The 15667-nt window shown below is 48.1% G+C and overlaps 1 protein-coding gene across 1 annotated transcript in view; it reads left to right on the top strand.

Moving 5' to 3' along the window:
- Positions 1-15667, top strand: part of tg (thyroglobulin) — a 179016-nt gene that overhangs the window by 46613 nt on the left and 116736 nt on the right. The window contains exons 16-19 of the mRNA XM_078398459.1: positions 119-283; positions 2115-2237; positions 3460-3575; positions 15210-15318. Of these exons, the coding sequence (XP_078254585.1) occupies positions 119-283; positions 2115-2237; positions 3460-3575; positions 15210-15318 (513 nt within the window). The remainder of the gene's footprint in view (positions 1-118; positions 284-2114; positions 2238-3459; positions 3576-15209; positions 15319-15667) is intronic.

Raw genomic sequence — 15667 nt, 5'->3', positions numbered from 1 at the left:
CTGTAAGTTTCAATGAGGTCCCCCCTCATCCTTCTAAACTCCAGCGAGTACAGGCCCAGTGCCCACAAACGCTCATCACAGGTTAACCCACTCATTGCTGGGTGGTTGTGTTTCACAGGTGAGACGGAATGTGAAGCTTCGGGTCAGGAGTGCGATGACCAGGGTGGTTACCGAGCCGCCCAGCGTGACGTTACTGATCGGATATCCTTCTGTGTGACTGTCGCTGGACAGAGGTTGGCCTGGACAGAGACCAATGCATCGCTCTTTGCAGCCGACTGCATCGGTCAGTGCATTCACCACCGCAACGTTGCCATCTTGTGATGCTGCAATAAACTCTGGTATAGAGTCACAGAGTGATACAGTGTGGAAACAGGCCCTTCATAGAGTCACAGAGTGATACAGTGTGGAAACAGGCCCTTCACAGAGTCACAGAGTGATACAGTGTGGAAACTGGCCCTTCATAGAGTCACAGAGTGATACAGTGTGGAAACAGGCCCTTCGGCCCAACTTGCCCACACCGGCCAACATGCCCCATCTACACTAGTCCCACCTGCCTGCGCTTGGTCCATATCCCTCCAAACCTGTCCTATCCATGTACCTGTCTAACTGTTTATTAAACGTTGGGATAGTCCCAGCCTCAACTACCTCCTCTGGCAGCTTGGTGTAGAAAAATAACTGCAGATGCTGGTACAAATCGAAGGTATCACAAAATGCTGGAGTAACTCAGCAGGTCAGGCAGCATCCAGGAGAGAGGGAATGGGTGATGTTTCAGGTCGAGACCCTTCTTCAGACTGACCAGCTGATCCTCTGGCAGCTTGTTCCATGCACACACCACCCTTTATATACACCTGTATAAGATCTCCCCTCATCCTCCTGCACTACAAGGAATAGTCCCAGCCTACTCAACCTCTCCCTGTAGCTCCTCCTGCATTTTCTATGTTTTCAATGATGTACAGTAGACAATTAAAAATAAAACATTATAATTTAAACATGTGAAGAATGAAATAAATAAAATACCAGAGCAAAGAGAGACTACAGACTTTGGTTATTGAGTAGAGCTACTACTTGCAGATAAAAGCTGTGTTTATGACTGCTTTGACAGTCCGGAGTCGCCTTCCAGAGGGAAGTGCTTCAAAGAGTTTGTGGCCAGGGTGAGAGGGGTCAGAGATGATCGTGCCCACTCGCTTCCTGGCCCTTGCAGTGTACAGTTCATCAATGGGGGGAAGGTTGCAGCCAACAACCTTCTCAGCTGTGCGAACGATCCGTTGCAGCCTCCGGATGTCGTGCTTGGTGGCTGAGCCAAACATCCAGAGACTGTCATGGTCCATAAGTGATAGGAGCAGAATTAGGCCATTCAATCAAGGCTGATCTATCTCTCCCTCTTAACCCCATTCTCCTGCCTTCTCCCCATAACCCCTGACACCCGCACTAATCAACAATCTATCTATCTCTGCCTTAAATATATCCACTGACTTGGCCTCCACAGCCGTCTGTGGCAAAGAATCCCACAGATTCACCACCCTCTGACTAAAGAAATTCCTCCTCATCTCCTTCCTAAAGGAACGTCCTTTAATTCTGAGGCTGTGCCCTCTGGTCCTAGACTCTCCCACTAGTGGGAACATCCTCTCCACATCCACTCCATCCAGGCCTTTTACTGTTCTGAAGATAGACACAAAAAGCTGGAGTAACTCAGCGGGTCAGATCTGTTGAGTTACTCCAGCATTTTGTGTCTTTCTTCATTTAAACTAGCATCTGCAGTTCCTTTCCACACCTTTGAGTATTGTGTCAGGGTTATTGTGACATGGTAACTCTTGGAAGATGTTAATCAGGCAGTGGTTTTCCTGGAGACTCCTGTTAACATTTACCAGCATCAGACAGATGGTGCCAGATGTGTAGGAAGGAACTGCAGATGCTGGTTTAAGTCGAAGGTAGACACAACATGCTGGAGTAACTCAGCGGGTCAGGCAGCATCATGGGAGAGAAGGAATGGGTGACGTTTCGGGTCGAGACCCTTCTTCAGACTTAAAGGGTGCCAGATGCCAGTGAGGATGATCATCCTGTTACCACAGTTCCTTTGTGCCTTCACACTGACTCTTTCCTCTCGTTACCTGCAGTGTTCCGACAGTTCGACATCATCCAACGTTCCCAGCTCGTTCCAGACTCGGAAAACATGGCGGTAATTGGAGTTTCAACGGAAGGGTCTGATCGTCATACACAACTGCTCCACTGTCTCACAGGTCAGTCTGGGTCAAGGTGCTGGAGTAACTCAGTGGGTCAGGCAGCATCTAGGCTTGTATACACTGGAATTTAGAAGGATGAGAGGAGATCTTATCGAAACGTATAAGATTATTAAGGGGTTGGACACGTTAGAGGCAGGAAACATGTTCCCAATGTTGGGGGAGTCCAGAACAAGGGGCCACAGTTTAAGAATAAGGGGTAGGCCATTTAGAACGGAGATGAGGAAAAACTTTTTCAGTCAGAGAGTTGTAAATTTGTGGAATTCTCTGCCTCAGAAGGCAGTGGAGGCCAATTCTCTGAATGCATTCAAGAGAGAGCTAGATAGAGCTCTTAAGGATAGCGGAGTCAGGGGGTATGGGGAGAAGGCAGGAACGGGGTACTGATTGAGAATGATCAGCCATGATCACATTGAATGGCGGTGCTGGCTCGAAGGGCCGAATGGCCTCTTCCTGCACCTATTGTCTATTGTCTATCTCTGGAGAACGTGGATAGGTGACGTTTCACAGAGTGCTGGAGTAACTCAGCGGGTCAGGCAGCATGGAAGCAGGCCCTTCGGCCCATTGAGTCTGCACTGGGAGTGACCTGGAGACCATGCACACCGGGCCTGTCACCCGCCCCTCCCTCACCATCACCTCCAGCACTTCTCAATGTGTTGGTCAGGACAGGTCCAGAGATTTCAGGCACATCAGAGTTATATGAAATATGTGTCACGGTGGTGCAGCGGGTAGAGCTGCTGCCTCACGGCGCCAGAGACCCGGGTTCCATTCCCACTACGGGCGCTGCCTGTACGGAGTTTGCACGTTCTCCCCGTGACCTGCGTGGGTTTTCTCCGGGTGTTCCGGTTTCCTCCCACACTCCAAACACGTGCAGGTTTGTAGGTTAATTGGCTTGGTGTGTGTGTAAATTGTCCCTGGTGTGTGTAGGATAGTGTTAGTGTGGGGGATCGCTGGTCGGCACGGACTCAGTGGGCCGAAGGGCCTGTTTCGGCGCTGTGTCTCTAAACTAAACTAAACCACAGGGTGCCATGAAAGAGGACCTGGTTACCAAATACCGGAGTCTTGTTCCCCACGGAGCAGATGTTTACAAATGTGTTCCCAATAAAATCATTTGGATAAATGAGTCTTTTTATCTTTCAATTGCATCTCCTTTAGAACAATTCCACTGTTTGAAATTAAACCAGGACTACACACGGAAACAATTCCTACATATGTTTCTTTGCAGAATGTTCTGGAAATGCCCGGTGTGACTATGTGACGCAGTCCGATGGAGGGGAGGTGTCGCAGTGTGAGCTTTACAGCAGCGCCCAAGGCAACCTGGTCTGCACAGCCTTCGGGCAGGTAAGGACAACCTGTCTGCTCCTCCTACACCTGGTGCACAGGTGTACCTGGCCAATGGTGTAGTGTATGGGCATCCTACACATGTACACGCGTGTACCTGGCCAATGGTGCAGTGTATGGGCATCCTACACACGTACACGCGTGTACCTGGCCAATGGTGCAGTGTATGGGCATCCTACACACGTACGCGCGTGTACCTGGCCAACGGTGCAGTGTATGGGCATCCTACACCTGGTGCACAGGTGTACCTGGCCAACGGTTCAGTGCATGGGCATCCTACACATGTACACACGTGTACAGGGCAGTGGGGTCAATGGTGCACTGCATCATTGGGGGGGGGGTAATGGATGGGGGTGGGTAACAGATCGGGGGGGGGGGGTTAATGGACCCCACAGGGCGCTGACTGACTGCAGGGTGACGGGGTGTTGGGGAAGGGCCACGCAGCAGGTTCCACCGTGACCGTGTGTTGTCAGAAACTATCCATCATCACCAGCCTCCTCTCACCTAGAGGACCTCTATCACAATGCCACCCTCACCTGTCTGTACCTGATCCACCCTCACCTGCGTGCACCTGACCCACCCTTACCTGCGTGCACCTGACCCACCCTCACCTGCCTGCACCTGATCCACCCTCACCTGCATGTACCTGACCCACCCTCACCTGCGTGCACCTGACCCACCCTTACCTGCGTGCACCTGACCCACCCTCACCTGCCTGCACCTGATCCACCCTCACCTGTCTGCACCTGACCCACCCTCACCTGTCTGCACCTGACCCACCCTCACCTGCGTGCACCTGACCCACCCTCACCTGCATGTACCTGACCCACCCTCACCTGCGTGCACCTGACCCACCCTCACCTGCCTGCACCTGACCCACCCTCACCTGCGTGCACCTGACCCACCCTCACCTGCGTGCACCTGACCCACCCTCACCTGCGTGCACCTGACCCACCCTCACCTGCCTGCACCTGACCCACATCGCTCCATTCCCATCTCATCCATGTTCCTGTCCCAAAGCCGCATCTGCCAACCTTCGAAAGACAGCAGCCGTTTATGAGCCTCTCACCAACTACAGAACGGTCCTGACCTCCATTGGAGGCCATCGGACTATCTTTAATCGGACCACCTTGCACTGAACGTTATTCCCTTATCATGTATCTGTACACTGTGGACGGCTCGATTGTAATCATGTATTGTCTTTCCGCTGGCTGGTTAGCACGCAACAATCTCTCCCTCCTAACCCCATTCTCCTGCCTTCTCCCCGTAACCCCTGACACCCGCACTAATCAACAATCAATCTATCTCTGCCTTAAATATATCCACTGACTTGTGGCCTCCACAGCCGTCTGTGGCAAAGAATCCCACAGATTCACGACACTGTTGTTGCCTTGTTGCTGCGGTCACTGTGGGATGTTCACCACCGTGCCTGTGTTGTGGTGTTCACCATGTGATGTTCACCACCGTGCCTGTGTTGTGGTGTTCACCATGTGATGTTCACCACCGTGCCTGTGTTGCTGTGGTCACTGTGGGATGTTCACCACCGTGCCTGTGTTGCTGTGGTCACCATGTGATGTTCACTGCCCTGCCGGTGTTGTTGTGTTCACCATGTGATGTTCACTGCCCTACCTGTGTTGTGGTGTTGCTGTGGTCACTGTGGGATGTTCATCACAGTGCCTGTGTTGTGGCGTTGCTGTGGTCACTGTGGGGGTGTTGCTGTGGTCACTGTGGGGGCGTTGCTGTGGTCACTGTGGGGGTGTTGCTGTGGTCACTGTGGGGGCGTTGCTGTGGTCACTGTGGGGGTGTTGCTGTGGTCACTGTGGGGGTGTTGCTGTGGTCACTGTGGGGGTGTTGCTGTGGTCACTGTGGGGGCGTTGCTGTGGTCACTGTGGGGGTGTTGCTGTGGTCACTGTGGGGGTGTTGCTGTGGTCACTGTGGGGGTGTTGCTGTGGTCACTGTGGGGGTGTTGCTGTGGTCACTGTGGGGGCGTTGCTGTGGTCACTGTGGGGGTGTTGCTGTGGTCACTGTGGGGGCGTTGCTGTGGTCACTGTGGGGGTGTTGCTGTGGTCACTGTGGGGGTGTTGCTGTGTGTTATGTTCAACACGGCATAAAGATAAAGGACACTCACACGTTCGTTGCCTGAATCGCACCAGCCTTTATTTACCCAGCATCCTCGGCTCAAGGAACACCCACTCATTAACATGGCACATGAATATGCATGAATACATTACACTGCTCTCCCTTTTTTTAAGTATTAAATCCAAGTACTCAGTTACAATTTTGTTGTTGTGATACGATTTAAATCAATACTTTTAACCATATTTACAAATTTAACCTAATTACTGGTTTGCGGTTCCTGCCTGATCGTTTAACAGTAACAGGTGCAACAGGCATAACAGATGTACGTGTAGACTCAACTGTTGGCTTGTTTGGCTCTATGTTAGTACGCTGACCTTGACTAGAGAAGCCTGTTTCTTTATCTGTACTCACTGGATTTTGTGTATCAACCACAATAGTCTTTTCTAACTCACTTTCAGATGAATACTCAGGGGTTAGGAATTCATGCTCAGTTTTTGGTTCATCTTTGGCTGGAATCATTTGATTCACATGAACACTTTTGATCTTGTCTCCAACATCCACTAAGTATCTTTTTGTTCCACACACTTCCACTATTTTCCCAACATCCCATTTGTCTCGACTGGACTTGTTGGGAGGACTGAGCACATGAACTTGCTCATCTGGCTTGAAGTTCCTCTCCTTTTTGTGGAAGTCAAAGTGGTGTTTTTGACTTAACTGTTTTTGCTCAACTCTCGAGGCCAAATTGGGTTGAACTAGACTTAGGCGTATTCTTAGCCTTCTCTTCATCAACAGTTCTGCAGGTGAATAACCCGTAGTTGTGTGTGGTGAAGTTCTGTACTTCAGCAAGAAACTAGCCAAATGATGTTTCATGCTGAGCTTTGAACTACCCTGCAAAACCTGTTTCTTGAGAGCCTCTTTGACTACTCTAACAGACCTTTCCGCCGCCCCATTGGAGGCTGGATGGTATGGAGGAACAAGTGTGTGTTTTACCCCGTTACGCTGCATGAACTCTTTGAACTGTTCTGAACGAAACTGAGGTCCGTTATCAGAAACAAGTTCTTCTGGTAAACCATGACATGCAAAAATGAGTAGATCTCAACTCGTCTATGGTACCCCATATGCTTAGCCTCAATCCATTTGGAATGACTATCTACTAGCACCAGAAAGTGATCATCACCCTTTTCACAAAAGTCTACATGAACTCTCTGGAACGGTCTACTTGGCCATGACCAGGGTTGCAGTGGTGTTTTTGGTGGTTTACTGCGGCAATCTTGACACACGCTACATTTGCTCACCAGTGACTCAATGTCACTGTCTATACCAGGCCAATACACAAAACTTCTAGCAATTGACTTCATGCTAACTATGCCAGGATGTTCGGCATGAAGTTTGTACATAATCTTGTTTCTTAAAGACTCTGGTACAACCACTCTGTAACCCCACTTTATGCATCCCTGCTCGCATGATAATTCATGGCGTCGATTATAGAAAGGCTTCAGTTCCGAGTTTGATCCACTCTCGACTTCAGTCCAACCATTCAATGTCTGTTCATAAACACTCTTCAGCACAGTGTCCTTCTCTGTTTCAGCTGCAATTTCTGTTGCAGTCACTGGAAAGTCTTCATCTACGACTTGCAGTGTGTAGATTGAGTTCTCGCTTCCCACATCAGAGTTCTCATGGGGCAATCGGGACAACGCATCTGCGACTGCGTTGCATTTGGAGCTTCTGTACTCCACCTTGTAGTCATACTGGGACAACAGAATTGCCCAGCGCTGCATCCTTGATGCCGCCATGGAAGGTATAGCTGACTTGGGACCCAGTATCGTGAGTAGTGGTTTGTGATCAGTCACAAGGGTGAATGGTCTGCCAAGAAGAAACTGGTGGAATTTCTTGATTCCGAACACAATGCTGAGTGCTTCCTTTTCTATCTGTGCATAGTTGCACTCACTTGGTGATAGGGTGCGGGAGGCAAAAGCAATAGGCTTTTCCTGTCTGTCATCCATTACGTGGCAAATCACTGCACCTACACCATAACTTGAAGCATCACAAGCAAGTTTCATCTCGCGCGTCGTGTCGTAGTGAATAAGGAGTTTGTCACTTGTCAGGTTTTTCTTGCAGATGTCGTATGCATGTTGTTGTTCCTTTCCCCACATCCAATTCTCATCCTTTTGTAACAGATGATGTAGTGGCTTTAGCACGGTTGCTAAATCTGGAAGGAATCGTGCATAGAACTGCACCATCCCAAGGAATCATCGTAGCTCTGACACATTGTTGGGCGTTGGAGCATTCACAATTGCTTCAACTTTCGCCTTCACAGGGCGTAGTCCGTTGGAATCTACTTTGAGTCCAAGGTAGATCACCTCTGATTGCGCAAATGCACATTTGCTCTTTCGTAGTTTGACGTTGCGGCAGTTCAGTCGTGTGAGAACTTGCTCGAGTATCTCCAGATGTTCTTCCATGCCCACTGTGAATATCAGTAGATCATCCTGGTTGCACACACAGTTCGGAATGCCTTGCAACATTTTGTCCATGACGGACTGAAAGATTTTCGGGGAAGATTTCACACCATAGGGCAGCTTTGTGTATGAATACAAGCCCTTATGTGTGTTGATGGTCAGGCACTGCTGACTTTCTTTGTCAACATTGAGTTGGGCATAAGCGTGAGACAAATCCAGCTTAGTGAAGACTCTTGCTCCGCTAAGTTCTGCGTACAGATCCTGCGAGGTTGGCAAAGGATACTGTTCGTCGTCAACAGCTTGGTTGATTGTGACTTTGTAGTCACCGCATAGTTGAACAGTTTTGTCAGCCTTGAGCACAGCCACAACTGGCGTTGCCCAGTTGCTCTGGTCTGTCTTCACAAGTACTCCATTCCGCTCCAACCTGTTGAGTTCTTCCTCCACTTGTTGCTTTAGCGCATATGGTACTGGTCTTGGTCGACAATACACAGGTCTCACATCTTGCTTCAGTCGAATGTGTGCAGAGTACCCTGTTATTCCCGTGTAACTATCAGCAAATATTTCAGCGTGTTTGCTAACGACATTTTCAAGACGTGATTTGGACACATCAATGCTGAAAATGTTCTTCCAGTCTAATTTTATTTTACTCAGCCAATCCTTTCAAGGAGGGTCGGTTTATTTCTGTAGCTGGCCACTATGATGGGCAGTGTTACTGACTGGCCATTACACTGAACTTTGCAATTTACAAAGCCCTCCATAACCTGGCCCCATTCTACCTGACCGACCTCCTCCACAGGCACACTCCCACCTGCATCCTCCGCTCTGCTGCTGCCAATCTCCTATCCCCCCACATCCGGACCAAACTCAGATCCTGGGGGCATCGCTGCTCCCACCCTATGGAACTCACTACCCCAAACCGTTAGAGACTCCTCCACACTCACCACATTCAAAACATCGCTGAAGTCTTACCTGTTCAGTACTGCCTTCAACCACTGAAGGTCACCTCACCTTCTGTCTCCTTTCTCTGTTCGTTTATTTATTTACTTATTTATCTATTTATTAATTTCCCTATGTTCTCTAAATCTCTGTAAAGCGTCTTTGAGTATATGAAAAGCGCTATATAAATAAAATACATTATTATTATTATTATTATTTGTCCGCACGTCTCCAAGGCTTCACCCGAGTAGGTTCTCAGCTTGACCTTACTCTCGGACAATGGTGTCTGTGAGAACTTTGTTTCATACAGGTCTTTGCTCATGACCGAACAGTCTGCTGCCGTGTCAATGCACATATCAATTAACTGTTCATTAGCCAATAGTTTAATTTGAAAGTCCTTGTCTTGGCTGGTTGTAGGCTTATTGACATCAGTTGCATGAATGATGTACAACCCAAGTTCATTGTCATCCGGTTTCATCTCTAAGTTGTGAACTCCTTTCTGGTGCAGCAATCAGCAGCAGTAGCAGCAGCAGCACCAAGCTGTGTTACTTGGGAAGTAGTGTGTGGGGATTGTGTGGGGATTGTGTGGGGATAGTAAGGAGTAAGACCTGTGTGATCTCCTGGACAAGTTTCGATTGCTGAGCTTGGGGTCGGAGAGGAATTTCCCGGATTTTTTTTTCCCAAATTGGCCTGGGTTTTTAATCCAGTTTTTCGCCTCTCCCAGGAGATCACTCAGTTCTTTTGGGTGGGTGGTTGGAGCGGGTGGAGCAGCGGCCGGGCGGTAGGTTTAGTAACCGAGCACGGGGCTTTGTTTGGAGAGTATGACTGCCAGGGCAGTTTATTGTTCTGGGTGTCGGATGTGGGGAATCTGGGAGTCTGATAGCCTTCCAGACATCCACATCTGCGCCAGGTGCGACGAGATGGGGCTCCTAAGGGACCGTATTAGGAACCTGGAGCGGCAGATTGATGACCTCCGTCTGGTCAGGGAGAGTGAGGAGGTTATAGAGAGGAGTTACAGAGAGGTGGTCACTCCTAGACCACGGGAGGTAGACAAGTGGGTCACTGTTAGGGGGGGCAAGGAACAGAGGCAGGGTCTAGGGAGTACCCCGGTGGCTGTACCCCTTGGAAATAAGTACTCCTGTTTAAGTACTGTTGGGGGGGACAGCCTACCTGGGGGCAACGACGGTGCCCGGGCCTCTGGCAAGGAGTCCGGCCCTGTTGCTCAGAAGGGTAGGGAAAGGAAGAGGAGAGCGATAGTAATAGGGGACTCTATAGTGAGGGGGTCAGATAGGCGATTCTGTGGACGCAGTCGGGAGACCCGGATGGTGGTTTGCCTCCCTGGTGCCGGTGTCTGGGATGTGTCTGAGCGTGTCCAGGATATCCTGAAAGGGGAGGGAGATGAGCCAGAGGTCGTGGTACATATAGGTACCAACAATATAGGTAGGATAAGGGAAGAGGTCCTGAAAGGAGAATTTAGGGGGCTAGGAAGAGAGTTAAAAAAAAGGACTTCCAAAGCAATAATCTCAGGCTTACTGCCTGTGCCACGCGATAGTGAGAATAGGAATGGAGTGAGGTGGAGGATAAATACGTGGCTGAGGAACTGGTGCAGGGAGCAGGGTTTCAAGTTTCTGGATCATTGGGACCTCTTCTGGGGGAAGTATGACCTGTACAAAAAGGACGGGTTGCATCTGAACCCGAGGGGAACCAATATCCTGGCGGGGAGATTTGCTAAAATAACTGCGGAGACTTTAAACTAGTACGGTTGGGGGGAGGGACTCAAACACAGATAGCTAATAGGCAGTGTGTGAGGCAGGAGGCAGAAAAGGGAAACACTCAGACCCAATATGTAGGAGAGAAAGAAGGGAAAAGAAATAAACTGAGAATAAGAAATGATGGGTCCCTTAAATGTGTATATTTTAATGCTAGGAGCATTGTAAGAAAGGTGGATGAGCTTAGAGCCTGGATTGACATCTGGAAGTATGATGTTGTGGCGATCAGTGAAACATGGTTGCAGGAGGGTTGCGATTGGCAATTAAATATTCCAGGATTTCATTGTTTCAGATGTGATAGAATCGGAGGGGCAAGAGGTGGGGGTGTTGCATTGCTTGTCAGGGAGGATATCACAGCAGTGCTTTGGCAGGACAGACTAGAAGGCTCGATTAGGGAGGCTGTTTGGGTGGAACTCAGAAATGAGAAAGGTTTAGCAACACTTATAGGGGTGTATTATAGACCGCCAAATAGGGAACGAGAATTGGAAGAGCAAATATGTAAGGAGATAGCAGATATTAGTAGTAAGCACAGAGTAGTGATTGTGGGTGATTTCAATTTTCCGTATATAGACTGGGAATCACATTCTGTTAAAGGGCCGGATGGTTTGGAGTTTGTAAAATGTGTGCAGGATAGTTTTTTGCAGCAATACGTAGAGGTGCCTACCAGAGAAGGGGCAGTGTTGGACCTCCTGTTAGGAAATGAGATGGGTCAGGTGACGGAGGTATGTGTTGAGGAGCACTTTGGGTCTAGTGATCACAATGCCATTAGTTTTAATATCATTATGGAGAAGGTCAAATCTGGACCAAGGGTTGAGATTTTGGATTGGAGAAAGGCTAATTTTGAGGAGATGAGAAAGGATTTAAAAGGAGTGAAATGGAACTTTTTGTTTTATGAAAAGGATATAATAGAGAAATGGAGGATATTTAAAGGTGAAATTTTGAGAGTACAGAGTCTTTATGTCCCTGTTCGGTGGAAAGGAAAGAATAATAATTTGAAAGAGCCGTGGTTTTCCAGGGAAATTGGACACTTGGTTCGGAAAAAGAGGGAGATATACAATAAATATAAGCGGCAGGGAGTAAATAAGGTTCTTGAGGAATATAAAGAATGTAAAAGGAATCTTAAGAAGGAAATTAGAAAAGCGAAAAAAAGATATGAAGCTGCTTTGGCAAGTAATGTAAAAGTAAACCCCAAGGGGTTCTACAGATATGTCAATAGCAAAAGCATAGTGAGGGATAAAATTGGTCCATTAGAGAGTCAGAGTGGACAGCTATGTGCTGAGCCGGAAGAAATGGGGGAGATATTAAACAATTTCTTTTCTTCGGTATTCACTGAGGAGAAGGATATTGAATTATGTGAGGTAAGCGAAACAAGTAGAGTAGTGATGGAAATTATGAGGATTAAAGAAGAGGAGGTACGGACACTTTTGAAAAATATAAAAGTGGATAAGTCTCCAGGTCCTGATAGGATATTCCCTAGGACATTGAGGGAAGTTAGTGCAGAAATAGCAGGGGCTATGACGGAAATATTTCAAACGTCATTAGAAACGGGGATGGTGCCGGAAGATTGGCGCATTGCGCATGTTGTGCCTTTGTTTAAAAAATGTTCTAAAAGTAAACCTAGCAATTATAGACCTGTTAGTTTGACGTCTGTGGTGGGAAAATTAATGGAAAAGATACTTAGGGACAATATATATAATTATTTGGACAAACAAGGCCTGATTAGAAACAGTCAACATGGATTTGTGCCTGGAAGGTCATGTTTGACTAATCTTCTTGAATTTTTTGAAGAGGTTACCAGGGAAATTGATAAGGGCAAGGCTGTGGATGTTGTCTATATGGACTTCAGTAAGGCATTTGACAAGGTTCCACATGGAAGGTTGATTAAGAAGGTTAAATCGTTGGGTATTAATAGTGAGGTTGCAAGATTGATTCAACAATGGCTGAATGGGAGATACCAGAGGGTAATGGTTGACAATTGTATGTCAGGTTGGAGGCCAGTGTCTAGTGGAGTACCCCAAGGATCTGTGTTGGGTCCACTGTTGTTTGTCATTTACGTTAATGATCTGGATGATGGTGTGGCAAATTGGATTAGTAAATATGCAGATGATACTAAGATAGGTGGTGTAGTTAATAATGAAGTAGAGTTTCAAAGTCTACAGAGAGACTTGGGCCTTTTGGAAGGGTGGGCTGAAAGATGGCAGATGGAGTTTAATGCTGATAAGTGTGAGGTGCTGCATTTTGGTAGGACAAATCAAAATAGGACGTACAGGGTAAATGGTAGGGAATTGAGGAATGCAGTGGAACAGAGGGATCTGGGAATAACTGTGCATTGTTCCCTGAAGGTGGAATCTCATGTGGATAGGGTGGTGAAGAAGGCGTTTGGTATGCTTGCCTTTATAAATCAGAGCATCGAATATAGAAGTTGGGATGTAATGTTAAAATTGTACAGGGCATTGGTGAGGCCGAATCTGGAGTATGGTGTGCAGTTCTGGTCGCCAAATTATAGGAAGGATGTCGACAAAATGGAGAGGGTACAGAGGAGATTTACTAGAATGTTGCCTGGGTTTCAGCACTTAAGCTACAGAGAGAGGTTGAACAGGTTGGGTCTTTATTCTTTGGAGCGTAGAAAGTTGAGGGGGGACTTTATCAAGTCCCCCCTCAACTTTCTACGCTCCAAAGAATAAAGGTTTTTAAAATTTTGAGAGGGACGGACACAGTTGACGTGGGTAGGCTTTTCCCTTTGAGAGTGGGGAAGATTCCAACAAGGGGACATAGCTTCAGAATTGAGGGACAAAGGTTTAGGGGTAACATGAGGGGTAACTTCTTTACTCAGAGGGTGGTGGCTGTATGGAATGGGCTTCCGGTGGAAGTGGTGGAGGCTGGCTCGATTTTATTATTTAAGAGTAAATTGGATAGGTATATGGATAGGAGGGGATTAGAGGGTTATGGTCTGAGTGCAGGTAGATGAGACTAGGTCAGGGAGAGTGGCCGGCGTGGACTGGAAGGGCCGAACGGGCCTGTTTCCGTGCTGTAGTTGTTATATGGTTATATGGTGATGTCGTGTGTTTCCCACTTTAAGCTTGGCCCGGCATGCTGAGGCGATATGGCCTTTCTTCTGGCAGTTATAGCACTTAGCTGTTTTGAACTGACATGATTGGGATGGGTGATTACCGTTGCAACGATAACAACTGGCTGCACTCGGCTCCCCGCCATACTTCGGTTTCACTTTGGCCCCTTTTGGTTTGGCCATAGGCACTGCTTTGTGTGTATACACGGCCACTGCAGTATGTGGTGAACGAAACTCGTGAGCATTCTTTGATGCCATCTCCATTGTAGTAGCAATCTTGCATGCTATCTCAAACGTAAGATCAGGAGTGCTCATGAGTCTGGACTGAATTCGTTCGTCCACTAGACCACAAACAAATCTGTCGCGTAGTGCGCGTTCAAGAAAGGCTCCAAAGTTACAGTGCAACGTTAAGTTTTTCAAGGCAACAATGTACTCACTGATTGTCTCGTTTTGCTTCTGGTTTTTCGTGCCGAATTTGTAGCTTTCTGCAATTTCCAGAGGCTCTGGGTTGAAGTGCTCCTCCAACTTCTTTATAATGTCACTGAAAGGCACATCGTTTGCCTTTATGGGCGCAAGGATATTCACGAGTGTGCCGTACACTTCAGGGCCGATCTCCGTGAGCAGAATCACTTTCATGCGTTCACCAACGGCCTTATTTGTTGCAGCCACTACCTCTCCTTCACCACTAGTCTCCGTGATGTTATTTGCCATGAAGAACATGTTTGCTCTCTCCATATAGGAGCTGAACGGCTCTCTACTTTTGTCGAAGATGCCCAGGCTTCCGATGTAGCCCGTGGACGCCGCCATTTTTTCCTTGCACAAGCTCAGATTTCTACCTATTCTGGTGTAGCAAAGCACCTAAAACTTAGCAGTACAAAAGCTATGCAAAACAAACTCAGTCTCCTCCACAATCCTGTCCTCGTTGCCAATTTTGTTATGTTCAGCACGGCATAAAGATAAAGTACACTCACACGTTAGTTGCCTGAATCGCACCAGCCTTTATTTACCCAGCATCCTCGGCTCAAGGAACACCCACTCATTAACATGGCACATAAATATGCATGAATACATTACACTGTGATCACCATGTGATGTTCACTACCCTGCCTGTGTTGTTGTGGTCACCGTGTGATGTTCACTACCCTGCCTGTGTTGTTGTGGTCACCATGTGATGTTCACTACCCTGCCTGTGTTGTTGTGGTCACCGTGTGATGTTCACTACCCTGCCTGTGTTGTGGTCACCGTGTGATGTTCACTACCCTGCCTGTGTTGTTGTGGTCACCATGTGATGTTCACCACCGTGCCTGTGTATTATTTGCCATTGCAGAGCCAGGGTTTCCTGGGCCACGGGGCGACGGTGAGATACGAAGGCATCAGCTGCCGGTACAGAGTGAGGGGCGGCGATGTGGAGACAGTGCGGGCCTTCAGCAGGCGGGGTGAGTGACCACTGACCACGGCCAACATGGCCGCCACTGGGGCCGGGCGTTACAGTGGGCAACGTTACCCCACTGGGGCTGGGCGTTACAGTGGGCAGGACGTCTGTGCAGGAAAGGACCACAGTACAGATGTGTAGGAAGGAACTACAGATGTGCAGGAAGGAACTACAGATGTGCAGGAATGAACTACAGATGTGCAGGAATGAACCACAGATGTGCAGGAAGGAACTACAGATGTGCAGGAAGGAACTACAGATGTGCAGGAAGGAACTACAGATGTGCAGGAAGGAACTACAGATGTGCAGGAAGGAACCACAGATGTGCAGGAAGGAACCACAGATGCTGGTTT

Source organism: Rhinoraja longicauda, chromosome 4 (genome assembly GCF_053455715.1).
Source record: "Rhinoraja longicauda isolate Sanriku21f chromosome 4, sRhiLon1.1, whole genome shotgun sequence".
NCBI lineage: Eukaryota > Metazoa > Chordata > Chondrichthyes > Rajiformes > Arhynchobatidae > Rhinoraja > Rhinoraja longicauda.
This window is presented reverse-complemented; position numbering and strand designations above follow the sequence as displayed.